This window comes from Anopheles coluzzii, chromosome 3 (assembly GCF_943734685.1).
Source record: "Anopheles coluzzii chromosome 3, AcolN3, whole genome shotgun sequence".
NCBI classification, from domain to species: domain Eukaryota; kingdom Metazoa; phylum Arthropoda; class Insecta; order Diptera; family Culicidae; genus Anopheles; species Anopheles coluzzii.
The window spans coordinates 61,889,191-61,914,761 of record NC_064671.1 but is presented as its reverse complement, the minus strand read 5'-3'; the positions used below and the strand labels follow the sequence as shown (position 1 = coordinate 61,914,761).

Genomic DNA, 25,571 nt, shown 5'->3' with positions numbered 1-25,571 from the left:
AAAGGAAAACCAATTTTTATCGTCTCACCTTCGCAGTGAATGCGCTGACCGTCTGCAGGCGCATAATCGCCCGACCGTACGCTTCCGTGGTACGGTTTATTTTCAGTATCTGCAACCGGCTTCCCACGGGTTGAAGCCGTCCGACACAGCGTACCAGATCGCCCGGTGCCAGCGGCGGTAAATCATGGTCGATCTCGTAGAACACGCCCTGCATTACCGGGCCTTGGTTTCGGTGCCGCAGCAGGATAATCTTCTCCTTCACTTTCGTGCCGGGTTTGATGCTAATCACGTTAGCAACGGTTTCCAGTAGCAACGGAACCTGTCTGCCCTGTTCACGGATCGCTTTCTGCAGGTGCTCGATCGTACCGGAAAGGATGCGCAGGGAAGCTGGTTTGAGGTTCTGCTGCTGCGTACCGGCGGAAACGTCACCGGTAGCTGCTGTCAAGGTTGACGATCCTTTTGGGAAGTTTGCAGCCGTAGTTTTACTGTATTTTGAAGCGCTATGTTCTGCAGGATGCTTTCGTTTTTCATGCCCGAACGTGGTTCCGGTGTAGGAAGGACAGGTGACGTTTGAACCTCCACCGGAAGATGCACTCGAACGATGCAAGTTTTGTAATCCCACTGTTGGTTTTGATGAGGACGACCATCCCTTGAGTGTAGTGTTTGTTTTAAGATTGTTGGTGCTTGAGTTAGCTAAAGGAACTTTCCTGTTCTGTGTCGTCATCGATGTGGTGAAGCTAGAACTAAAGCTGCAATCCAGAAAGGAACCGTTTAATGATTGTGTAGCGTTCAAATCATGTCTTTGCTGATTAACGGTTGCTTTCTCTACACATCCGTTTCTGCCATTCGGCGCATTTGATGAATACGACATGATGAACTGCTTTGGAGCAGGTGGATGGGATGCATTTGCTGCACCGTTCGGTTGTTCCAGCTCTCGAAACGAGCTCATTATGGAGGGAGTTTCTAGTATTGCCGCCGACATGGGAAACCGTGGCCCGGCTTTCCGCGGTGCCGGTGTGTGCGGACAGGAACGGTTGTTGTACATTGTTACTAAAAGAGATGACATTTGCACAATTTAATGAAATCAACGAAAGAAATATATACAACTTACTGTTTTGATGCGTTTAATTAACGTGCGTCCATATAGCAAGCAGGATTGCTACGTTGTAAAAGCACATTTTCATAACGGAACGCACCCTTGCAAGGTGATTTGTTTTGTTTGAACACAATTCCCAAGCATCAAATTGTCATGGTTGTACTAAAAAGGTGTTCCCAATTGCGGGTGTACATTCCTTGGCGAACGGGTACAGCTCCATTGCAAGCGAATTTGCCGCTTGTGTTGAGCATTCCGATTCTCTTAAATAGCGGACTTTCAAAAAAAAAAATATATATACGAAAACTTTTAATTGTTAAAAACCAAAAAGCGAAATACCGAAACATTAGACGATCCGCGACAAATTTTCAGCGAAATCTTTGTTCTAAAAAGTATCTGTTTTAGAACAATAAAAAGGTGGATCGTCATTGCAGTGGCTTTGTGGTTTTTTTTTCACAAAAACGCGGTGCACGCGTTTAATGACATCATGAACGAAGTTAGTCATACTTTCGTTCTAAAACCAGAACGGATTGACAACAAAACGAAAGTTTCTCCGAAGTTTGCTGAAAATTTTATCAGTCGTCTAAAAGCAATGTGACGGTTGTAACAAGGAATTTATTTCATTAGATCAATTTGACTCCATTTACGGAAAATCGATAAAATTGTGACACTAAAGATTCATACTAAAGCCTGCTTCGGAGTAAATAGGTGGCCAAGTAAATAGGTAAGGCCGCAAATACACGACGCGTGTTTCCGCGGGCGCGTTCAAACGCGTACTTAATCTTTGTGTCATCATAAAATCAGAATTTACTTATTTTTCTGAACAAGAAGAATTTTTTTTTATTTCTTAGTCTAGAGATACCCGTATGTTTAATATCTGATCCATTTCAATTGCTGGTGACCCTCTATTTAAGCTTATGGCAACTGTTTGTCTAACAAAATTTACTATTAATTTTTTAATCTTCTTCCATTTCTAATAACAAATTAAAATTGTCTCTTTCCACATTGTTCATAATGATTTCTAGCTGTGGAGCCAGTTCTTGTAGCATTTTAACGACCATATCTATTTTTTGTTCTATTCTTTCCTGCTGTGATAAACCGGAAAAAGGCAAAGAGGTTGATGGAGCTGCTTCAGCTGGATTTATCAATTTAGGTTTGGGTGGCAGTGCAGGTTTTCGGCGACCTGGTGCATGGTTTGAAAAATCACTGTTGGATAAAGAAGGTGGAGAACGTTTCGGTGTTCTAGGAGGGTTTGGTGAAATGGAACGTGATTGTGATGGAATTGCATCGGATCTGGATGAAGCTAGCAACTTTTTTTGCACAGCCAAAATTGCTGGTTTTATAACAACGCGTGAACGGGAATTCGCGTCAGTTGATGTTGAACTGGTAATTGCAGCAGAGTAGCTTCCTTCTTGATTTTGTGACGATGCGTTGCTGCTTTTTGCATTGTCTGATTCAGTAATCTTGTTTGCATCTGCCATATCTGAAATGCTTGATCGAATAAGTTGCTTGTAGAACATTAAGGCCGGGCTACATTGATCGTACTCGCAAGCGTAATTTTGATTTTCACTAGCGCATCTGGCGGCGGCTGACCGAAGCATTTTGCCAAACAATTTGGAGCCGCTCCAGAAAATACGTTAATTTTCCATGTTTTTTACTTAAATCGGAGGAGAAAAGTTTTGTAAAACGTAGATACACATGTCTTGCACGCATTGCATCCATTTTTGCAATGGAAAACGATGGAAAAACTACTAAATTTTGAGATCCGGCAGGTCCATTCCCTCGATGACCAAAAAAAGCTTTCACCAGCCGCCGCCAGATGCGCTAGTGAAAATCGAAATTACGCTTGCGAATACGATCAATGTAGCCCGGCCTTTAAACATTTGACGCAGCATTCATTTTCACCTGGAGTTCTCCGTGACAATTTTTGACGCGCAGTTGTTTTTAGAAACTCGTCTAAGTTTTAGAACAAATGAAAGGTGCTCTGTAAATATGTAGATTTCTCACAAGATCAAGACAGTCACTTTATCTGACAATAAAATCATATAGCAACACGGTTCCATAGAAGTAAATATATCACCACAAATGTTCCCGCATCTCTTTTTGGTCAGTTTGCTAGCACCACATCACAACACCCGATTATAGCTTATGCTTCACTCATACAACATCGGTAAGGTATTCCGTTTTGTTGAAACACTTATCGCTTAAAAAAGTTTCTTCACAGATGGATTTTCAGCAGGTCGGAATGATAAAGAGAAACACTTATAGGAGCAGATTAAGGCCAAGGACAGGGATATCCAAAACAATGAGAAGCAGAATAAAAACAAACGCGCCTTATTATGACAGAATAATCCCCTGTTATGTTCAAAACAAGGTGTGCTCCTAATGAATCATAGCTTTTCCATTTTAGTTTTCAAACACCATGGCAGCTTTTAGACTACCATTTTTGAAGATCAAAATGCCCGTGCATAATGAGACACAACATACAGTACAAGGTCGATTATCCGGAGGCGGATTAACCGGCGGGCGGCTTAACCGTGCGTATAAATGTGACAGCTGTTCAAACGTACAGCGAACATTTTCAGCGACAGCGAACAAATTGGTTGCAGTGGGCCACCAATTTTTTGTGCAGCTCTGTAGTGTCTAGTGTTATTTTCGAAATTGATTTTTGTTCTTGAACAGTTGTTCAACCTATAGTTATTGATTAAAATAATATTAGGCCGAAAATACACGGACCGGAACTTCACGGTCGCGGAATTCCGCTTGCTGAAAAATTCGGGGAGGGCTGGTGAGGGGTAGTGAAATTTTGTATGCAGGGATATGTCTCCCACAATGTCGCCCATCAAAAGCGATAAAAATCAATCTTCTAAATACATACACCTTGATCAGGTGGGCTTATGGTGTTCTTTCTCACCAATACCGAACCACAATTTGACGGTTTGTTCCATAACAAAAACTAGTATGCTATGCAGTTGAAACGATATCTCGTAGGAATGGTCTGTGGTTTTACTCAGGCATAGCACGAAGAAAGAAGCCAAAAAAACATGACGGCTTGTTCATGGATTAAAACGAAGATTTGAAGACTATATATTCCAAAAGGAGGCGTGGTAGGCCCAAATTGAGGTGGCAAGATGGCGTGGAGGCGTCCGCCATTAAGGCCGGGATAACGGACTGGCAGACGAAGGCGCGAGACCGTGAGCGGTTTCGGACACTCCTGAGGCAGGCCAAGACCGCAAAGCGGTTGTAGCGCCGGATAAGTAAGTATATTCCAAAAAAGATCATTTCTCTCGCCAAATCTGATACATAGGCAACAATTATTGAATCCTTTCTGGCAGATCAATAATTCTGGCAAGTAAGGAGCAATGTACCAACCGAACCAAATATGATTTTATACTGAATTTATCAGAGTGCCTGCGCATATCTCCTTTGGCCCTGTTCAACAGACCACCGATTGATCTCATCTTGATATCTACTTGATATCTATCTTGATATGGTACTTGTTCCGACGCAATGCGTTGCGATTTTGCCAAAATGTATGGGATTTGTATGGGGACGCCAAAATGTATGGGGACGCAGCGTCAAAGTAGAAAAATTTCTATTTCGACGCACGTCGTGATGCGTCTGTCAAAATGGTTCAATCATATCGGGTGAAAATCGATATTTTTTCACGTTAAATTGTTTCGAGCGCAATTGGACGTGTAATTGGACTACTAAATAATTTTATTAACAAAACAAAATAAATGTAGAGAAAGTAATTTCGTAATTACTGCAAAACAGGTGTGTGCGGGTCAGTATGCAATGTGCAATGATAAAGCGAAAACATGCTTTGCACTGTTTTGAGCAGAACTGGAAATGATTTTACAGTTGTAATTTAACATTATAATCACATCAGAACCTATAAATAAGAGGCATTATTGCTGTTTGTTGATGTTTTTCTTTGTGAAATGTGTTGACATATCCATGCAGAACGCTGCGAACAGATACCAGCGTTCGTCACGCAATGCGTTGCGATACGCTGCGTCGAAACAAGTACCAAGCCCTTAGGAGTGAGTCCATATAAAAATCATCAAAGCATCCAGTTTGTTATGGATCTAACTTTCAAACCAGGTTTTCTTCCTATTTTGTTTTTACGTCAAATTGCACTTGATAAGCCCACCTGATCTATCAACTCACTTTGGACTGACAACAGGCGGAATTCCATGGCCGCGAAATTCTGGTCCATGTATTTTCGGCCTTGTTCTAACGATTAATCGATTGATTAAAGGTGAATTAATCATAAAATTAGTGAATTTTATAAGTTTTATGTGGATTTGACATTTCTTGGACCATTATGTGCAAATTGATTAACCGGCAACCGTCCGGTCCCGAGCTGCCCGGGTAATCGACGTTCTACTGTAGCGGAATTTGGGGCAAGTGTGCCACCTTAAGCATTTCAAGTTATAACTCACTAAAACGTGTTTTTCAAAAGCCGGTTTAAATCTCATAACCATTTTACATCTAATTCCTCACTTATAAATGAGTTTCGCTTGAAAAAAGTGCAAACAAAACAGTTTTTGAAGTGTTTTAAAAAGGGTCCAAAAAGACGTTGTTTTTTGGGCTACGGGGCAAAAGTGCCACTCGTATGGGGCAAGACGGCCACCTGGTTAAAATAACCGTATTTCTCAGATAATTGGAAATTATTACGTTTGTACCACTAGTGTATGTATTCCTACATGTCTTGAGTCACCAATGAACCCCTTTTCATCAAAAACTGTATCGCAATATGGGTTGTTGCTGGTCTGTTTTTCCGGAGTAGAATCCGCTCGTAAAAGCGCACCATACCGCTGAACGCTACAACAATGTTTACATTTTTGACAGCTCGCGCCTATGAAAGATGGTGGCACACTTGCCCCAAATAGAGATGGCTCTTTTGCCCCAAAAGTTGTAACTTTTTTGAAATTGAATTTTTCAGTGACAAAAAGAAAGTTTTTTTCAACTAACCCCACACAAAATTTCACGTTTTCTCAGCTATACGGTGGTGTAAATATTTTCTCGGTTGATTGTTCCCATGATTTTTGAGAGCTTATTTGGTTGGATTAAAAAATTATAACATTCTGCTCAATTTTGAAACTCAACATAAATCAGTTCAAAACAATGGGAAATTTCGATTGGTCTATATGAAATTGTCGGCTAAGTATACTTAGTCATTGGAAAGCAACCAACTGTATACACAATTGATCATTAAACTAAAGTTTTTAAGGAAAAATGTTTGGTGGCACTCTTGCCCCGTATGGCACACTTGCCCCAAATTCCGCTAATTGAATTTCTAGTCCAATAACCCAAGCGGAAATTTTCGGACGATAACTCATACACTCTCATAATTCGACAAGCAATATATGACTGTATGTGGGGTTCTTCCTTTCGAACCATTTCGCTCTCCAAGCCAAGCGTTGAAGCAGGTTATGTGTATTTCTTTTTGTGTATTATGTTTAGTTTGTATTTAAATCAGTTGTGTTCTTTCGTATCGTATCATTCATATAAAAACCAACAATGTGAAAACTATTTAACCTCAAAATGTCTAACGCTAGACGTGCGATGAAGATAGCAAATATGCCATTGCACGCGGTTGTGGTTATGGCCCGTGGCAACGCTCATCGGATGCGATTTTATCGGACGAGATTTGTATGGGATTTGACAGATAACGTCGGACGTGCGATTTCGTCGTCCGACGTTATCTGTCAAATCCCATACAAAAATTTGACAGGCCGTCCGATAAAATCGCATGCGAAAAAGCGTTGCCACCGCCCTATGTGCCGAAAAAAGTCTGAATCTCGTACACGATTTCGTTTGTCAAATCGTGCACGAAATGTCAATCGAAAACACAGCCGAAAAGTGCCATTTTCATTCGCTTGGGAAACTCGAATAATAAGTTGAGGTGAATATAATCCAACTCGACCTGTCCCATGGTGAATATATTTTCTGATTTATTGTTTGGGTAGTTGACCAAAATTGTTTTGATTTCCTGTCATTAAGTTTCGCGAGCTAAACCCGTCTGCTAAACTAAGTCTTTCTATATTCCGTTTAGGCTGAGCCCTTGAGTCGTTTAGACCTCGTTTAGTGGATTTGTGGCACTTGGGGCATTCTTTTATAATGGCGCAGTCTCGTTTTTTTGTTGCCATACCCCTGTCCATACCAGTGTATGGTTGCTTACACAAAAGGAAAATCACACTTCAAGATTAGCTCAATCTGTACTACTACCGAACGATCACATCTTACCTGCCTCAAATGACGCACTGCAACTACTTCACGCACTATTGACACAGCATGTCATTTTGTTAATCTGCAAGGTGAAGAAGAACACGCGTTGTTCATCTAACGCCAGGACTCCATAGAGCATAAGGGCGGTGGCAACGCTCATCGGATGTGATTTTATCGGACAACCTGTCAAATTTTTATATGGGATTTGACAGATAACGTCGGACAACGAAATCGCACGTCCGACGTTATCTGTCAAATCCCATATAAATCTCATCCGATAAAATCGCATCCGATGAGCGTTGCCACCGCACTAACACGGAGCGCAACCAAGGTGTTATAAATGACAAGGTGAAGTTGTTCAGAGCAAAATGACATTTCTCGACTTGACATTTCTCTTCCGGGGGCTCCGGTATAAAAATCAAGGTGTTATAAATGAAAAGGTGAAGTTGTTCAGAGCAAAATGACATTTCTCGACTTGACATTTCTCTTCCGGGGGCTACGGTATAAAAATCGGGGAGGGCTGGTGCGGGGTATTGAAATTTGTATGCAGAGAGTGACAGATGTCCCCCACAATGTCGCCCAGCAAAAGCGATAAAAATCAGCCTTCTAAATACATTATCCTTGAGCGCAACATAACAACTGACAGCTGCCAAACGCTTGAGAAAACGCTTGGGAAAGGAGGTTAAGCGTTTCATTAACTATCGGTCATCGCAGTAGGTTGGTAGCTTTTCAACGAAAAATGAGCGGCCTACTAAGGATATTCAAAACATGGTACCGGCAATAAAGAGTTTTATGAAGCGTTTAGCAGCTGTCAGTTGTTATGTTGCGCTCCGTTTTATGCTGTGTGGAGTCCTGGCGTAATGCTTAAAATTAAACATTTTTTAGCAAACTTACCCCTTGTTAGGAAAAGGCAGTGCTATATAGCGCGTGGCCACGGAGCTGAAAAAATGTTGAAAAAATTTTCAACTTTGTCAAAATTGCTTGTCAACAGCAAAAAAGAGCTTTTCTCGTGGCCGCACCAAAAATATACACAAGAGCGACAAAAAGCTCCGACATCTGAATATCATCGATATTTTGTTTCAGAAGTACTAAATAGATACATAAATCTATTAGAATCATGCATTTTAGCATTATTATCATAACAATGGGTCACAACTGCGCCAAATAGCTGTTTGTTTACGCTTTTTCACGAACGTCAAATTTTGTCACTTTTTGTCAACTTTTGTCAACTTTTTTTCCTGGCTGCTCCAGGTTACAAAATTTTGACAAAAGCTCAAAAAAGTGACAAAAGCTCACATTTTGAAAAATTTGTCAGCATTTTGTCACTCCCATAGCCTTTCGCTTAATGAAGCGAGCAGCAGGTGACACCGTTTTAAAGTATTTGCTATTTTATTTGGATTTATTTGTAGAATAAATAGATAAAACTAAAACTTTCGCCTTGTGGCTGTCCGCTCTCGCACTCAAAACTGTGTTTACACCCCTGTCGCCGGATGTTTTGCCTCATCACATCTCGCTCAGCTACGCCCGCGTGCCAGCACTTTGAACGGCGATCCCATGCGTTGCACAGTAATTTAAACCCTCTCAGCTATTAATAAAATTACACGTTTACCCTTTTTCTGTTGATTTTCATCCAACCATATTGAGCACTTATATCACCGACAAACCGACGTGACACTTCGAACAAAATGAGCTTCAAAAGTTGTCTCCTTATTTCAAATGAAAATACGTTAAACACTAGCGCCATCTCTAGAATGATTCGCTTACTACACTGACTCAGAGAAGAAACTGCTAAATCCTCTTTTTGTTTTTCTTCGCAAATTCCAATGCTTGTTGTTTTATGTACTTCTCACATCTTTTGCATTGATTTGGAAACTTATAAAATGATTTTCCTGGGTGTTTTGTCCAATAATTCTTACAAAATCGTGCCTCACACTTCCTTCGCTATTTGTATTTAGAAAAGTTGTTTAGGGTAACTGTACCAGTTTTCGGCAGGCTAGTGCAGCAGTTTCACAAAAATTGCTCACACATCAATATATTTCATTATTTTTCTTGAAAGTGTTGTTATTCTGGTTGATAAACTATCATAGTATGTTACAATTTTTTTTTGCCGGTTCAAAGCCCTTTTTCATAAATATTCGTGAAAATGCAAACATTGATTTTGCTCCTATTTTCGGCAGTTTGTTCCTATTTTCGGCAGGCTGTGTTCCTATTTTCGGCAGCGCGAATACGGGTCAGAAAATGTTTGTATCAATGTGAATATGTACAAAAAAATGTTTAAAGCAATTTAACACTCTTACTTTCCTAAGATTGGTGTTAAAAAGCACTTTAATTATTAATTTTATGTTGCTTATTTTGGCCCGTTTTGACAGCCATTTTGATGCGACGTTTAAACAGAGCAGCCATTGACAGTTTGATGGTTATAGCGTACGGTGCGAACTGGCTTACAAATATTTATTTTTCTCTTAAGTTAGTGCATTGTTTGCCGTAAAATTGGTGATATTTGGTACAAGAAAGGTCATATTATGTGTCGACATACGCATTGTAGTGTTCTGATCAATTTTAAAAGGAATATTCAGCCAAATTCAAAGTGTGTTATTGTTCCGAGTTTCGGCAGGAGCCCACAACATTGAGCTGTCAAAAATGAACATTTACTGTGTACCTATTTTCGGCAGCATTTAAAGTGAAAAATAACTTGTTTATCGTGATTTTAAAATTCCGAAAAGTTAGAATAAATTCAATAAGCATAAAATCTTTATTATACACCACTTTTTCATTGTTTTACTGTTCTGATTCTCTTAATCACAAAACCTGCCGAACGATTGGCTGACAGCAAAGCTGCCGAAAAAAAGCCCAATTTATTTGATATTTTGGAAAATACGTAATGAAATGGTGTGAAACTTCGTATGTGAATATCAAATAAGTACACCTTCACTACAAAATTGTATTTTGTGAAATTTTTTACCGCATTTGTGCAGAATTTCACGTTTTTAGCTACCCTGCCGAAAATAGGTACACTGCCGAAAACTGGTACAGTTACCCGGCGCTCTAGCACCAATCGAACACGACATCGAACATGAAAAATGTATGGGATTTGACATGTTTGTCTTGTTTGTTTGTTTGTGTCTGACAGTGCACCTCCATATGATTATATGGGTTTGTTCGAGTCGATTGTCGTGTTCGATTGGTGCCAGAGCGCAGCCTTACCCTACATCGAAGCAGCAGTAAACAGAGCTTACTCTGACAGAAGTGATCGCCTCACTGGTAAATGACAGTACTTTCGTGTGGGACACTTTTGTAACGCCAGTGTCACGTCGGTTTGTCGGTGCTTATATTTCGTATTAACCACCAAGTTGTTTACATTTTTCACGCGTCGATGTGCGCGAACGAGACGGTACGACAAATCGAGCGAGAACAAGGGAGAAGGAGACAGAAACTCACCTCGAAACGAGCACCGTAAGCGATTACAGGACGACTAGAGAAAATGAGCGAGATGCAGCTATTTTTGAACGTCAAAAACTCACGTCTTGTCCAACGGGGCGAAAACGTACACCAAAGTGAATTAAAAATATCAGGTAGTGATATAAGGGTCTAGTGAATAAGGGCCTTTGGGGGGTCACCATCAAGGTGGATTAAAAATATCAGGTGGTGGATTAGGGCCTTTGGGGGGTCGCCATAGTTGAGGGACTTTACGTCATTTTTGAACCGTTAACCATTGGTTTTCGCACACTAAGCTTAGCAAATAGAACAGATTTCTTTGTTATTATGTGCATTTTTGTGTGTCTATTGATTTTACCGAAAAAATGAGATACAGTGGAGCGCCGTTTATCCGGGCTTCTTGGGACTTGACCTCGACCGGATAAGCGAATAACACGGATAATGAGTCAAATTATATATTTAATCACCAATTTCTGATTAGTTCTTTAAAAATTCCTATTTTTTGATAAAAATAACCCAGTTTTTATTAACTTCATGTTTTTTCCATTATAATATTTGTTATTTGCCATGAATTATAGTGTTTTTTGTTATGATAATGTGCTCTTATAACCGCTTTTTTAAATATCCTCCTCATAACGCAATGTCACCTTTGTATTGAACTGTCATTTCTCAACAGCACGGATAAACGGAAAGCCGGATAAAAGGTACCCGGATAAACGGCGCTCCACTGTATATTAACAAAAGATTTGATGATTTGTTTATGCACGAAATTTAAAATCAAGTGAGTATGAGTTCTAATCTCACATAAATTGTCCATGCGGCTCGTCGATAATAAGGAATCAATGTGAAAATTGAAAAAAATATGGTTTTCTTAATTTTTATCTCCAAAAATGTCGAAAACACAATGAATTATGGAATAAATTCACGAAATAAAACAAAATAACACACTTTATTCCATGTTTTAACATTTAATAAGAACTCGCAAAGTCCAAAATATATTTTTAAAGAATATTTAATCGAAAAAATTGGATAGATAAATTATATGAACAAATTTAATAAATGTAAACAAAGTTTGAATCCTGGGGACCTTACGTCAAGTGACGAATTGTCAAAATGCACTAGAGTCCACCATCTGATATTTTTAAATCCACCTTGGGTCACCATGGTTGAGGGACTTTACGTCATTTTAAAACCGTTAACTATTGGTTTGCGCACACAAAGCATAACAAACAGAACAGATTTATTAGTTACTATGTGCATGTTTGTATGTTTAATGATTTTAACGAAAAATGAGATATATTAACAAAACATTTGATGATTTGTTTAGGTACGAAATTTAAAATCATGTGAATAAGAGTTCTAATCTCACTTAAATTGCCCATGAGGCTCGCAGATAATGAGGAAAAAACATAAAAACAGGAAAAATAAATAATTTACTATTTGTTACCCTCAAACATGTCGAAACACAATGAACTATAGAATAAATTCATGAAATAACACTCTTCAATCTTTGTTTTAATGTTAGATAAGAACTCGCAAAGCCCAACATATATTTTTAAAGAATATTTAATTGAAAAAATGTGGGAGAAAAATATAAGGAACCAATTAAAAAAAAGCAAACAAAGTTTGAATCCTGGGGACCTTACGTCAAGTGACGAATTGTCAAAATGCTTCAGATTGCACAACCTGATATTTTTAATCCACCTTGAACGTACACGATCGCACACACCACGATATTTCACCGGAAAATTACAGAATTTGTGTGCTGCTGCGTGCCACTTCTATCTATGATTTATCTCGTTCGTTCAATTATTTGACCAACTCCGAGCTGCTGCAAGAGCGTGCAAGATGAGTACGATTCTGGAAAAGATTGCTCAAATCGAGTCGGAGGTAAGGCAACAATACGCTGGACACGTCCGGCACTTGTGGAACCCATCCATCCCACCCACCGAACTGCGCTCGAGGTTATGATGATTTGTTATGTTTTGTGTGTGTGTGTTTTTCGGTCCGGCGGTACCGTCTCAATCCGTAGATGGCTCGTACCCAACGTAACAAGGCTACGGCGGGACATTTGGGCTTGCTGAAGGCACGGTTGGCCAAGCTGCGGCGCGAGCTCATCACTCCCAAGGGTGGCGGCGGTGCATCGGAACAGGGTTTCGAAGTTTCCAAAACCGGTGACGCCCGGGTCGGCTTTGTTGGGTTTCCCTCGGTGGGCAAATCGACCCTGCTGTCCAATCTGGCCGGTGTCTACTCGGAGGTGGCTGCATACGAGTTCACCACGCTGACGACCGTGCCGGGCTGTATCAAGTACAAGGGCGCCAAGATACAGCTGCTGGATTTGCCCGGAATCATCGAAGGTGCGAAGGATGGTAAGGGTCGCGGTCGGCAGGTAATTGCGGTGGCACGTACCTGCAATCTGATTTTCATGGTGCTGGACGTGCTGAAACCGCTCACGCACAAGAAGCTGCTCGAGCACGAGTTGGAAGGGTTCGGGCTGCGGCTGAACAAGCAGCCGCCGAACATTTCCTACCGCCGGAAGGACAAGGGCGGAGTGAACCTGAACGCCACCGTAGCACAGTCGGAGCTGGACCTGGACACGGTGAAGACGATTCTGGGCGAGTACAAGATTCATAATGCGGACATTACGCTGAAGTACGATGCGACGGCGGACGATCTGATCGACGTGATCGAGGGCAACCGCATTTACATCCCGTGCATCTATCTGCTGAACAAGATCGATCAGATTTCGATCGAGGAGCTGGACGTCATCTATAAAATCCCGCACTGCGTACCAATCTCTGCCCATCACCACTGGAACTTTGACGATTTGCTCGATATGATGTGGCAGTATCTGAAGCTGGTGCGAATGTAAGTGGTCATTAATGGCGTGAAAGTGGTAAAAATGTGGTGCTTACACACTATTATTGTGTTTCTTTTTTACAGCTATACCAAACCGAAGGGCCAGCTGCCGGACTACAGCTCACCGATTGTGCTGCACCACGAGCATACTACCGTGGAAAGTTTCTGTAACAAGCTTCACCGAACGATTGCGAAAGAATTTAAATAGTAAGTAAAGCCGTTTTATTTTTAATTAAAAAAGAGACATCATTTATTTGGGGCTTTTTTTGCTCTCTTTCTCTCTCTCCCACTTCGAACAGTGCACTTGTGTGGGGTTCGTCCGTCAAGCATCAACCGCAAAAGGTCGGTATCGATCACGTGCTGAACGATGAGGATGTGGTGCAGATTGTAAAGAAGGTTTAAGGCAGCTGATATATCGTGTTGAAAATGGGGCAATCAGCAGACGACACACCATCCCCGACTGTCCGTCGATCGGTTTGAAAAAAAACAAAAGAACGTGCGCAAATAATTATGAACGTTGATCGCTTTAATACGCCTTTTACAAGGATTATCCTCTTTTATACACCGAAATGAAGCGAAAAACACGAACAGTGCTGTTAGTGAAATGGTATGTAGTCTGCAATGTAATTTATTTAATGTTCTGTGCATCTTTTAATAGTTAGTCTACGTCGTACGTGGCCTTATCTAATTATCCGGTGCTGCCGTAGTGCTACGGAATCGTCCCAGGTAACGGTTGCGCAGTTCCGGGTTGAATAGACCGCGTCGATTGAGCACAGTGCGCGAGTTTGCCGTTGTTCTGCGCTGCGGTTCGGTCGTCGTTGGACGGGACATCCGTCGTTTCCCTGCTCCAAAACGCACCATTCGACCGTGTGTCCTTGGAGCGGGTGTGGTAGTGGTCGTGGTGGAGGTACTGGTGGTAGTTGTGGTACTATCCATCGTAACATCACTCTGCTCGGTAGTACTTTCGTCACCGGATTGATCAGTCACAGTGGTTAACTGTTCCTCCAAGCAGCACTGTTCACAATCACTCTCCTCCAACCCATCACTGTTCACTGTGGGACAATTCACGTTCGCACACCGGCAGCCACTACGGTACACGTGATCAGTACGCTCCGTTGGCGCCAGTTCATCCACCATCTCAGCAACCGTTACGGGAGCCGCTGTTTCGTTTTCCTCCTCTCCTGCCACATCCTCACAATGGCCACACGTTGCCAACAAACCAAGCGCTAACAAGAATAGTAACCGATAGGACCGCCGCTGCATTTCGTTTTTCGATTGGGCACACGAATGGCTCGTGCGTGCACTGTCGCGTGCTATTAAATATAAGACAACTTAACATACGACGAGGTACATCATCATCATCACCCGATGTGATGTGTTCTTCTCCCCCCCTCGGGACAAAAGGGGAAACAGGTTCTGCGTTTGGGGTGGTAAAGTGCAAAAGGGATTCCTGTTTTCTTCTGCTCGAGGCCAGCAGGAAAATCGGCGATAGGTTCAAGGCCATCAATGGTGCTCTGCGAAGACGATATCGTCTTCGCGGTGAAACACGTTGCACACCAATTGTAACCGATGCACAGGGAGAGAGAGGGACAGAGCGAGAGAGAAAACATGCAATTTTATCATCGGTCCCAACCCACCGAGCCCATCACTCGGGGAGGCAGAAATGGGATTTTGTTGCGATTGCGAGATATGAATGATGGAAGATTAACACATTCGTCTTGCTTTACTTACGCGTGCGCGCGGGTCTCGTTCGTGTGCTGGGGACATTTCCGGCAACATCGTTACGATTCGTTTTGCACGCTTGTTAAACGGTTGTTTGGATTGTTTTTTCTTTGGCTGAAGTTCAGGTTTGCATGTGCAAAAATCGATTTAATTAACTGGGTGGCAACCTCTCCTCCTCTACGACATGAGCAGGCAATTATAGAAATGTATCTTTTTTCAATTTCCATTCTTACACAAAGTGCAAATAATTAAGCAATGCGATGAGTAATAATGCTCTTAAAGCTGCAGTGAAATCTAGACAAGAGAGGTGTTTTATAATTTTCTTTTAATTTTTTTTTTAATTATCTCCTTTATCCATTTGGAATGTTATACTTGTCTTTTCATACTTTGTTGTTAATGTGTTCGTGTTGCTGCTAAATCTTGGTAATATATTCGTTTTTAATTTACCATTAAAAAGCTAATACTTATATCTTTTCTTTTTTTCGCTTATTTTGCTGTTCAATTGTCACTGCTATTTAGCCATTCGTTTGGGCTTGAAATCAATACATAGCCAATGAAAGCTGGATCGTTCTCATGATACAGTCGTCAACTCGAACGACGATGTAACAAAACATGCCCCCGTGATGGGTCCGAGCCCCGAATGGACCATTCCCCCATACGTTGAATAATTAAGTGGATTTGATTTATTTATACGCCATCGCCCTGAACTTCCACACGTCATTTGAAGAAGGATCGAGAAAATTCGACCGACCTTCTAATAACCTCTTCTCTCCACATTTCATCATGTATGTAATAATCTAAAAATCGATAGATACAGCAATTGCAAGTTTGATTTCTTTCAAAAACAAATCGCATTTTTTGTACGCATCGTTTTGTTGTGGTTTGGGTGAAAGAAATGATTTTATTTCTGTTTTTCTTCTATATATTAATTTATGATCTTTGCACATCTGCCCTTTCAAGTTAACGCTCATTTTAACGATTTTAATTGGGTAAAATAAAGAAATGCTTTAAATCATTAACAAATCATTAAACTATCAGAAAGATTGACAAGCTTTGTATGTGATGCTGAGAACTTAGTGCAATTATTCTACCAGAGAGATCCTTAAACTTTTAAACAATGGTACAATCTACGGCTCCGCTTACGTTCCTACACTTAGTTACGTGTACAGCGTTACACTGTAGCCCTTCTCTTCTATCTATATAAATAAGCATTAGAACGAACGAAAACAACGCTAATATTAAACGGTAACTGACTTTACACTTTGTACATGGGGGTGGGGGACAATATAACAAAACAGTTCGACAGGGCATCGATTACGGGCGGGGGGACGACGCTCACTCCAGAATCGGAAACAGTGGGTCCAAATTCCAGAATGTGTTGAAATCGTCGCACAGCTCGTAATCGAGTGACATCGTGCTGGGATCGGTGGGCGATATCGTATCGCAAGCAATCGAGGCGGGTGTTGGCGATCCGACCGATTCATACCCGGCATCGGACACGCTCGAGAACCCACCGGGACTCTTGAGCGGTTGGGGTGCGATCGGGGACAGCAGATCCTGCAGCGGCGAAGGTGGCCTGATCGTGATCGGTGCAAGTGGGCAGAATGGTTCCGACGGGAGGGCCGACGTTGGACAGTTTTCTTCCATCAGGATCTCCACCTGCTGCTGCTGCTGCTGCTGCTCCTGCTGATCTACCAGAACTAACTCCTCGCTTAATGCTACGGCCTCACCGTCCTCCATGCAGGTGACTGTCGTCGTTTCGCTGACCTGTTCCTGATCTCCCGCCAGTACAATGGTAATGCAGTTCGTTTCGTTGTCGTACGTGCCGTAGAGTGTATCACTGCAGCCGTTCGGTAGGATTGGGGCGGGTTGGTGGTGCTGCAGGGTTGTCGCAATCGACCCTTCCAGCTCATCCCGCTCTCTCTTGGGCTGAATAGTCACTACCGGTGGATGTGCTGGTGCTGCTGCTGCATCGGAGTGCTCGTAAAACGGCGACTTGCTGTAGTTGTGCGTGGTCAGTATTAGGCGATTTCCCGTAGGGGTCTCCGGTCGACCGGATTCCATGAGTTCTGCTGCGGGCCCCACCACTGATCCAGACAGGCGCTGGCCGGTGCGGTCGCCTTCGGCATTAGCCGGGCGGCCTGCTCGATCAATGTCTTCCAGGTCTGCGCCGACACCTGCGAGCAGGCTTTCGGCAAGCTCTTCGAGCTGGGACACGTCGAAATCTTCGAACATGTCTTGTAGAGCAGGCAGATGGCAATGATCTTCCAGAGGGCTGCCAGCCGCGGGTCGCTGTTCGCCGTCGAGGGGAGTGTCGTTTGCGCTTCCGCCGGACCGCACTTGTACAGTCCCTGCTGCTGAGGGCATCGTGGGGATGCTGCTGATCCCGTTTGGCGCCCGGCAGTAACGCAACCCACACTACCCTTGACGACGTCATCTTCCTGCGGTTCCTGCTTCACCTTCTGGTCTTGGTGCTGCTGCTGCTGCTGCAATTCCTGTGCCAGCAAGCGCTTCTGCAGATCCTCGAACCGTCGCTCCAGGTCTAGATACTTGTCGTACATCGAGCTCTTCTCCGTGTCCAGTGCGCTGCACCGGTTTTGCAGCTGCTCGATCTGTTCCGACTGTTCCTGGATCGTCTTTTCCATTTCTTCCATTTTGGCCTTCTTCCGGTCGCGCGACGTCTGGGCTGCGACACGGTTTTTCAACTTTCTGGTATGGGGAAACAGAGTGAGAAATAATTGGAAAGTGAGAAAGTGATAAATAAGGATAGGTGAGAGGGGGAAAATCGTGCGGAAGTGATGCTGGGACACTTACTTCCGTTGAATCTTCTCCTCCCAGGTGAGATGATCGAGGCGGCGCTTCTTGCCGCGTACGATAAACTCATCCATCGAGGAGGATTCGTCGTCGGAGGCCACCGACGACGGAGCAACCGAGGCGGGCCGTTTGGCCAACGGTTTGACCGGTGTTATGCTGGTCGGCGGTTTGGCCACCACCGCCGGAGCCACGTTAATGGGGATGTACTTGGTCGGTACGGTGATAAAGATTGGGGTAGCCATGATGGTGGTGGGTGGTGATGATGACGATGTTCTAGAATTTTCACCCTGCTAGTCCAGAGGATGGTGCCACGTTGGCGCACCGAAAGAGATGAATCCAAAGGTGATGTGATGATACAAATCACGGAAAGTAGGCCACTTTGAACCGTGAGATACGTTTTCCGCTTTACACCATCATCCTGCCATCGTTTCTTCGGCTTCCTCTTTTATAAAAATTGCGTTCCTTTACTGAATGACTTTCTTTGTTTGTGTAGAACCTGACTCACTCACTGGAGGTCACTCGCACTTTTCACTTCTTTTCCGTTGGCTTGCTTGAATGGATGTGCTGGAAACCGCACACCATGCCGTTGCTTTTCTTTTATACCGTTTGCCTCTCCTTTTGCTCGAGGAACCCGCGAAGGGCGCTAGGAGGAAAAGTTTTCTGATGAAACAACCATGCAAGCGTTGCACTAGTGTGAATGGGCTACTGCAAAGTGTAGGGAATTCCACCCCATCAAGCTGCGCATTTTGTGGGCCTCGTATGTGGTCGCTTCTGATTGGTGGAATGCCGCAGTGCTGCCAGCACAGTAGTGTGTCGTTTATTTCGTTTGTTTAATTTCAAAATTATTATCAATTGATGAGATTGGTGCATTTGAAGTATTTTTTAAATAATTCAATTAAATTTTTAGCACCAAAATTAATGTACACCGTCTCTCGCAGCGTTATTTTTGAGCTATAATAAATAATCCATTACAACATTTAAAATGTTCGTTCGATCTGGCAGCACGGAACGGCACAATTTTATAAATTGAGCAATCTGGCAACCGTGCCACCGCTGGTTGACAGCTGTCGCCTGTGACATAACAAAATACGAAAATTAAAATCACAACAAAGGACGAAAGTTGCAGCGTTTTTTGCGCCGACCGGTCGCGTTTTTCTTCATCCTTTCGTCGTAATGCACGACATTGGGATGGCTTTGCTGTTGCTGCGAAGAATCCGTATCGGTCCAGCACCATTCCTGGGCCTGCAGCACTGCCAGCGGTGCTTTAGTGCCCGGTTGTCCGAGAATGTAAGCAACGAGAGTGGAACGGAGCAGTCGAACGCACCAGCGGACAGCAATAGCGCGGAACGGCTCATCAAAGTGGCCATCGTGGGAATGCCAAATGCTGGCAAAAGTACACTGATTAATCGATTGATAGATCAACGAGTAAGTTCTGGAGGGAAGAGTTATTCCTTTCATGAGATTGTTACTAAGCTGGCATGTTCTTTTTCCATCCCACAGGTCTGTCCTGTGTCGGCCAAGGTGCACACCACGCGGAAGGCCTCGAAGGCTATCCACAGCAAAGCAAACTCGCAAGCAATCCTGTTCGACACACCGGGGCTCGTCGGTAGCCGGGAAATTAAGAAGCACCAGCTGGACACACAGTTTGTGTCTGCGTGCCGGCATGCCATCCAACATTCGGCCCTAATCGGTGTTGTGCACGATGTGTCGAACTCGTGGACACGCCACGCGCTCAGCCCGGTGCTGTTGCGTGTGCTGGAAGAGTACGCCCACATACCGAGCTTTCTGATACTGAACAAAATCGATACGTTGAAATCGAAGCGCATCCTGCTGGACATTGTGCGAAACCTGACGTGCGATCAGCTGGCAAGCATCCGGAACTACGGTCCGCCAACTAGGCGCCGGAAGAGCAGGGATGCTGGCGCTGAAGAGAAGGCACCAAGCGACGGTCTGGAGGGGAAAGAGATTACATCTCCATCGCGGGTGGAAGGATGGCCCCATTTCACGGAAATATTTATGGTCTCCGCCATGACCGGCGATGGGCTGCGGGAGGTAATGTCGTTCATACACGCGAACGCGAAACAGCAGCCGTGGGAACATCTGCCGGACGAGCACACGGACCAGCCGCCGGAACAGCTGATCGTGCAGAGCGTTCGGGCCCGGTTGCTCGATTTTATGCCACAGGAGATACCGTACCTGCTGCAGACGGAGCTGGAGTACTATGAGGTGGTGGGGGGTCGGATACTGGCCAGCACCATCGTTACCTGCCCGAACGACCGGATAGCCCGGCTGGTGTGTGGCGAATCGAACGGGAAGCTGCGCCAAATCAACGAACAGGTAACGTCGGATCTGATCGAAACGTTCGGCATGCCCGTGCTGCTCACGATAACGACACGGGTGCGCAACAAAGAGTCGAAATCATAAACAGAGCTGCCCCGGGGTGGGGGTGAGTTTGTGTTTATGATGTGGTTGCTTTGTGGTTTTCGGTTCACTTAGAAGAGGGAGTTTGTACGCTAATAGTGAGGTGGCGTTTGCAGGTTTGCAAGTTCACTTAAATGAGAAATGCATCAAAGTGAAGCAACTTTGTGACCGTTCGTTTTTGCCTGTGTTTGTGGCTGACTAGTAACTGCACAAGTCTTCAATTTGATGCGTTTTTCATTTTAAAATGAACTGCTGTAGGCCAAGACGTTATAAGGCTCTCAATGCGCTCCAACCACATGGTCAATAAAACTAAGGAACTGCTTAAAAGCAGGATGTAGATGTTAAAATATCCTTTGATGCAGAAACATTTTTAATTACAAACAAAAAAATCAAATATTGAGAAAAAAGAATAATTTCCATGCCCATACCCTTTTAAACGCAATTGGGGGCGCATTCGGTCCACTATTTAACAAACGTCGACTCTCTAGCCCCCCCCTCCTCCATTTAACGCATTAAAGGAGTCCGGTTGATCCCGTACTTGTGCACGCACCGCCCGGATAAACTGTTTACCCAATAGAGGCGACTCAACGATTTTCAGGAAATCCCTCTTCAGTCGGCGCGCTTCCTCAACATACCCAGAAAAAAAGGTACGCAAACACTCATGCGTGAAAATTTACGCCAAACCGGAGTGTACTCCACAACGCAGACTGGCAGCTGGCGGGGGACAGTGTCATCTCGCGCATGCAATTTGCTCAGACCCATCTTGAAGTGTTTTACTGCTCATCCATCCAGCATTATGCCAAGCTCGGAAAGTGGGGACCGGGTCACAGGGTTGTTAAATCCATTCCGGCGCCAAACCGAAACGGAACACCCAAAGCTGCAAACCGTGTGGTTGTATCGAACATTTCCAACCACACGGGATACGGATTTCAGAGCCTCAAAACTACCCCTTACCCGCTTGCAACGCGAACGCTCTGCAAAAAAGGGAAAACCCTGACATTCGTTTGCTTTAAAATGTAGGGCTTTAGCATCCCTAATAAGCTCACCCTGTAGGGCGGGTTTGTTGTTGTTTTTGCTCTGATTTTCCACATAAATCGAACATTCAGACCCGAGCGCGCGCGCTCTCCAACAACAGGACACAGTGTGGGGGATGTGTAAAGCGCATTGAAGTCGAAACAAAAACGGTCGACCGTCGCCAGCAGTCGAGCGTTCGTTCTGGTGACCCTTTTTTGCTGCGTGTGTAATAGCGCCCTGCTTACGGTCAAGTGCGTTCCAGCGTCCAGCATGGGCTATGCTACCTTGTCGGGATTTTTTTTGCTTGCAAGAACCATACACCGTGTTCGATCCTTGCCATGCGGTGCGCTGGCCATCATCGGGACTTCAAAAAGCTTTCGTCGAAAAATCAAATCCAACCCTGTCTGCCCATAACATCGGCTTGACTGACCATGTGCCTTTGCTTCAAGCGCAACAGGCGTCTGCGTTCGCGCCATTCCCGAGCGTACGCAACGGTCGGGCGCAAAGGTCTCCGAACGCAAAAACGACCACGCCGACCACGACTACGACGACGGACGATGTTGATGATGATGATGATGCTGTTGCTGCTGTTGATGACGGTTGTTTGCCCGTATCGGAATGAATGGGGGGCTTACCCGATGGGATGGTTGGCGCTGCCTTTTAAGAGTGCCGTTCGGTGCCGGTGGTGCTTCAGTCTGTTCGCAACGGTTCGAGCAGCAGGTCGCAAACGCGTCAGCAACTGTTACGCACGAACAGGTACCCCACAACCCGAGTGTCCTTTTAGTGCTGTTTCCGGATCCGGCATGGTTAGCAGCTGCCGGAAGGAACATTCTTGTGCTCAGTGCTGTTTTGGGACTCAACCGAACAGGTTGCCAGTGACAGAAGCAGCGGACCTTGGATGAAATCGTGTGATTTTGAGTGTGATTTTATTAGTTGAATTGTTTAGTTTGTGGTTTGATACAGAGATAAAAAAGAATTTCAAGTGACTTTATACAATTTTTGTGAAGCTCATACTGTAGAATAGTGATACAAGCCGAGAGAAAGATAGTGAATTTTTTATACATTGAGAAATCGTTAGATTTTAGAATTTGGAACCCAACATTCTTAGTTCCTTCTTCTAAGGGCTCTTTTTGATGTATATAATAGCTCATAATTTATTTTTTCGTTAGGTTAAGCTAGATTAAATTAACAAAAGGCAAAAGCCTTACATTGTTTAACCCTAAATGAAAAAGCTAAACTATCTCTTGACAAATTTGAACTTGGCGATGAAAAGCGATGGCGCTAAGTCTCGCCATCTCTTATCTTATAATTATATAAAATATTTAAAATAAACAAATTTAATAATAATATAGTATTTGGAAGCTTTTTAAGTTCAATTGTAAAATTTGAGGCTTTAAAATTCTTTTATTTTTTTAATTGATCAAATTACCTAGTGAGAATATCAGATTCTTCTCTTCAAATTCTATTAATTGTACTTTTGCTCGGTTGTGCTTGTTTTCAAGCTATTTTATTATATTTTTACTTAATTTCTTTTGATTATTTATCCGTTTTTATACAAACGGGATTATAATTCATCTTTTATAAATTATATGTTGTTTTATTTGACTATTTGATCTGCCGACGGCATTTTCATGCTAGTTTACACGTTTTTAAGCATTGGTTTAAACAAATTGCTATTCCTAAGCCCTTTATTGCTGTTTTGTTTTATCTTCTTTTCATATTTATTACTTGTTTAGCTTTCTTTAAATTTTAAACCAATTAGTCATACATACTTTCTTTTTCGGTGAGTTAACACTTCTAGCGCGTGCTTTCATAATCGCGTCCTGATAGTGGCTGATAGGGGTCGACAGGGGATATAGATAGGTTTACCAGTTGAGTTTCGCGGTACTTAAAGTGTCCACGCAAACGATTGTCAAACAGTAGCGAACTTGAAACTTACTCTCCTAATGCGTGGTTCGTTGTGACAAAACGGCGTGCGTGCCGAGGCAACACTATTTTTCTTCTGTTCCAATGTGTTCAACGCGTTCCGCCGGTGCTAACGTGTAGATGTGTTTCTTTTCTTTTCATTCCGTGTATCTCAGTATGAACAATGTTAGTGCACCTATGAGCCGGGTAATGTGGTAGGGATCGTTTCGCCGGAAAAGAGTATGTGGATTGGTAGCCCCAGCCACGGTGGATCGAAGATAGACCTGGAAGGACAGCAGTTTAGCGTGTGGAACTGAAAATGGGTTTGGCCTTTTTTTCGGCCTGTCGTCGGTTTCGGTGTTGGATCGGGGCGTAAAAATTGGTGCAAATAGTGCGAGTGTGGTGATTAAGTGGTGATTAATTTGTTGACGCAAGTGTGCAAAAATAACCATTTTGGTTCCACGCCGGACCGGCCAGAAGAGTACAACAGCAAAGGAATCCTTCCGAACGCGCAGACGGCGGTAGGAGGAGAGACACTTGTTGGTCGCCCGATCAACAAACGGCCCCAGACATATTAGGGGTGTGTTGTCTTTGAGGTTTTGTGACTCTGTTGGTGCGGTAGCGGGGACAAACCCATCGGACCTGGAGCATCGGAAGACTTCGGCTGGCAGAGACGAATGTGTCGTGGCTCTTAGCAACTTTCAATTAATGGTATGTTTGTTTTTTGATAATTAGAATTCAAACGCTCCTTCACTGTTCATGTCTTTTAGAAACGGTTGTTTTAGCGACACATTGTTTTATTTGCACTAATTAAAACATAGCCATTCGCTTCTCTGCACGGTGCAAGAACCGAAGAAGCCAGTTTGAAGTGAATTACTTTTGCAAACAGCTCTAATTGCATGTTAAACATATCGCAAACCTTTTCGGTTCCGTAGCAAATGAACTGAAACTGATAAAACATTTTAAAACATTTACATTATACTCACACGCGCGTGCGAGCGTTAATTGTCACTTGACAAAATTGGTTTGCCGTCGGTTGGCGGTGGCCAGTTGCTCAGGGTGTTGAAGATTTCGCATTTTTCTAATTAACACACACATGGCATGTAAATATCGACATGCTTTTTTTGTTGTTGTGCAGATTGTACTGTGCGCGTTCGGATCGTTTGCTAAATTGGATAAATTGGTTTGGTGAGAAATGGAAACATGCACAAAAAAAGAAGAAATGCTACGATTTGGCACGATCGTTACGACCGTTGAAGAAATTTGGACTGATCAAATCGTTTTTAATTGCAACTTTATTAAACGTTTCTGTTAATTGCACTGTGAACCAGTTTGAATGTTGAGATAAATGTGGATTTATGCTGCTGATAGTGGCTGCGGTGCTTTGGAATGTGAGATTCGGTCTTTTAGACTATCTTTAAATTGTTTTATTTTCTATCAACGGTTCATTGAATGTGAATCAGTTCGGAACGATGGAATTTTGGGGTAAATGGATAAAATTAATTCTAAAGGGATGCTAGAAAATGTAGAAATGTAAAGATGTCTAGAACGCATATCATAAAATTTTATAATGGAAATGTTTTGTCCCCGAAAGCTAAGCTTTACATTCATAAACAAATAATTTATAACATCGATTAAAAAAAAAGTCCCAGTTGAATGTTTTTCAATTGCAAATATATCAGTACATTACATTAATTTTTTATAGATAACGGTGAAAAAAGTAATAAAGACAATATTGCTGACGCATATCAATTTATGTAATGTAATATTTTATTGATCAACGAATGATCATCAACGATCTGTCCAGTGATATGTAATAATTGGTTTTAAATAAAAAAATATATGACAAACACGATAAAATGCAAACAAAACTTGAAACATTAAAAAAGAGCATTGGAAGCAGCATAAAATAACCTAAGTTAACATAAGCGTAACAATAAAAGACACATTTTATTAGTAGGCTTGTTGTACGTAGATTACTCACGCAGTTATTGTTAGCAAATTAGATAAACAATAGACATAACCATGAAACATTTATCGACCATTATCCAAAGACAAATCAGATTTAATT

The 25,571-nt window shown here is 42.9% G+C and overlaps 5 protein-coding genes across 5 annotated transcripts in view; 3 read left to right on the top strand and 2 right to left on the bottom strand.

The window, feature by feature from the left end:
- Positions 1 to 3: 3 nt before the first annotated feature.
- LOC120956206 (uncharacterized) lies at positions 4 to 6,724 on the bottom strand. Its single transcript, XM_049609640.1, has 2 exons — positions 2,999 to 6,724; positions 4 to 2,576 (listed from the first exon to the last, which is right to left on the bottom strand). Exon 2 carries the CDS (start codon positions 1,064 to 1,066, stop codon positions 17 to 19), a length of 1,050 nt encoding a protein of 349 aa, XP_049465597.1. The 5' UTR covers positions 1,067 to 2,576; positions 2,999 to 6,724; the 3' UTR covers positions 4 to 16.
- Positions 6,725 to 12,453: 5,729 nt separating this feature from the next.
- On the top strand, positions 12,454 to 14,154 carry LOC120954739 (GTP-binding protein 128up). Its single transcript, XM_040374911.2, has 4 exons — positions 12,454 to 12,655; positions 12,798 to 13,633; positions 13,709 to 13,831; positions 13,924 to 14,154. The coding sequence occupies exons 1-4, from the start codon at positions 12,614 to 12,616 to the stop codon at positions 14,024 to 14,026; spliced, it is 1,104 nt and encodes a 367-aa protein (XP_040230845.1). The 5' UTR covers positions 12,454 to 12,613; the 3' UTR covers positions 14,027 to 14,154.
- A 2,167-nt stretch (positions 14,155 to 16,321) lies between these two features.
- LOC120954740 (uncharacterized) lies at positions 16,322 to 18,894 on the bottom strand. Its single transcript, XM_040374913.2, is given in 3 exon segments — positions 16,322 to 17,584; positions 17,587 to 18,055; positions 18,161 to 18,894. Coding segments are annotated over 3 exon segments (1,614 nt in total). The 5' UTR covers positions 18,403 to 18,894; the 3' UTR covers positions 16,322 to 16,681.
- A 341-nt stretch (positions 18,895 to 19,235) lies between these two features.
- Positions 19,236 to 20,930, top strand: LOC120954738 (GTPase Era, mitochondrial). Its single transcript, XM_040374910.2, has 2 exons — positions 19,236 to 19,585; positions 19,661 to 20,930. The coding sequence occupies exons 1-2, from the start codon at positions 19,334 to 19,336 to the stop codon at positions 20,582 to 20,584; spliced, it is 1,176 nt and encodes a 391-aa protein (XP_040230844.2). The 5' UTR covers positions 19,236 to 19,333; the 3' UTR covers positions 20,585 to 20,930.
- Positions 20,931 to 22,255: 1,325 nt separating this feature from the next.
- LOC120956781 (sodium-dependent serotonin transporter) overlaps positions 22,256 to 25,571 on the top strand; it is a 45,078-nt gene continuing 41,762 nt past the window's right edge. Inside the window, exons 1-2 of the mRNA XM_040378506.2 lie at positions 22,256 to 22,351; positions 23,677 to 24,211. The gene's annotated coding sequence lies outside the window, so the exon portion shown is untranslated. The remainder of the gene's footprint in view (positions 22,352 to 23,676; positions 24,212 to 25,571) is intronic.